The sequence below is a fragment of the Anomaloglossus baeobatrachus genome, chromosome 10 (genome assembly GCF_048569485.1).
Source record: "Anomaloglossus baeobatrachus isolate aAnoBae1 chromosome 10, aAnoBae1.hap1, whole genome shotgun sequence".
In the NCBI taxonomy this organism is placed as follows: domain Eukaryota; kingdom Metazoa; phylum Chordata; class Amphibia; order Anura; family Aromobatidae; genus Anomaloglossus; species Anomaloglossus baeobatrachus.
The window spans coordinates 66,575,413-66,577,072 of record NC_134362.1 but is presented as its reverse complement, the minus strand read 5'-3'; the positions used below and the strand labels follow the sequence as shown (position 1 = coordinate 66,577,072).

The following is a 1,660-nucleotide window of genomic DNA, read 5'->3' as shown; positions in this document are numbered from 1 at the left end:
TGGGAATTGACAGTTGTGTAAGTTGACTATTATTACACACACACACACACACACACACACACAAACACACACACACACGCATATATATATGTATGTATATATATATATATATATATATATATATAGTGGTCTCTTGCAGAGATTGCCCTGTTTTTAACATATAAGAACGATCGTTAGGAATTTACAAAGTCAAAAGCCACATAGATACATTTGCTTGTAAGGTTCATTAATTAGGTTCAATATGTCTTTCATACCTTAATCAAACCACCTCCCATAGTACAAACATCACTAGACAGATTCTCTGCAGTCATTATCCGCATCACAATAGAACATCCCATAGATTGGCAGTGCCAATATCCTAAACACTGACTCCGCCCCATTTTATACAAATATATCACTACCATATCTAAGCTTACTCTATAAAAGGATCAGATAAGGCTCCTATTATCTGTGCCTCCTATAACAACCCCCAGTTCGGTGTCCAGTAACCGAACTGCACGCAACATGGGGACACATAGGAGGCTATTGATATCTATAGGAAGCCTCCTGCTATTTCTTACATGTATCCAAGCACAAGGTAAGTGTTCAGTGGTAAAAAGTTATCCAAATCCTTTTTTGGTTAATTCTATATTCCAGTATGGTCGAATTGATTAGGAGATTTAGTCTAGCGCAGTAGAACGTGATACAAGGTTTGTTTGGTCCTCAATTATGAGGTTCTTCCTTTACAACGTCCAACGCCTAGGTTGGGAATCAAAAGTATATGGGAAGAAATTGTGGACTGATAACATGAGATAGCTTAAATTTTACACTTCAGTTTTCTACCTTTTAGAAAATGTATTTTCATGAAATAACTTCTTCCTTTTAATTGTAAGCATAAATTAAGAATAGAAATAATCTAAATTGGGAGAAGTCTCACTGACCGTAGGGATCCATTAGGCATTTCTGCAAACTAATCACTCCGTGTTATGGTTAAATGCTCAACTTTCACTCCATTGATTCTATATGGAACGTCTTATGGGTATATAGAAAGAATTTTTAGACTGAATGCTTATTATGAATATTTTAAACTATTATTTGGTTCTCTTTTTTACTTTTTATTATATGCTTTTGTCAAAGAAAAGAAGCAGACCAGGCGGCCAATAATATGTGTAGTCAACTTTGGAATTGCGGAAAGTAGACAGCTTGTTAAATTACCACTCCAAAGTCTTTTTTTGTGTCCCCTTCATTATCCATTATATATATATATATATATATATATATATATATTAAAGTAGTTACACCACTATTGTCTACCAATTCCAACACTGCTCCGATTGACTTCTGCATCATCTGACCACATTTGCATCATCTGACCATTAGTTTCTCTCTTAGGTCAGGGTCACACAACCATAGATTCTCTCATCCAAGAGAATCAGGTTTTTTATTCTACTGACACTCCAATCATAGTTTGAGCAGAGTGTCCGCTATAGTGTGATCTGATTCTCTTGGATGAAAGAATCAGAGCACACTGTGAGGAGAAGAACAAAATTCCTCCATCTTCTCTATTCTGTGAGTCTGCGGAAAAAGAACTGCACTCAGATCTAATTCGAGTCTAATGTTTTTTATGAACCCTCAGACCAACATTGGTGAGCTTTGTCCAACTGATGTGTCAAATTGGAGT

At 35.8% G+C, this 1,660-nt stretch overlaps 1 protein-coding gene across 1 annotated transcript in view; it reads left to right on the top strand.

The window, feature by feature from the left end:
• Window positions 1-504: 504 nt before the first annotated feature.
• Window positions 505-1,660, top strand: part of LOC142255376 (uncharacterized) — a 55,989-nt gene continuing 54,833 nt past the window's right edge. The window contains exon 1 of the mRNA XM_075326953.1: window positions 505-577. Coding sequence (XP_075183068.1) covers window positions 505-577 — 73 coding nt within the window. The remainder of the gene's footprint in view (window positions 578-1,660) is intronic.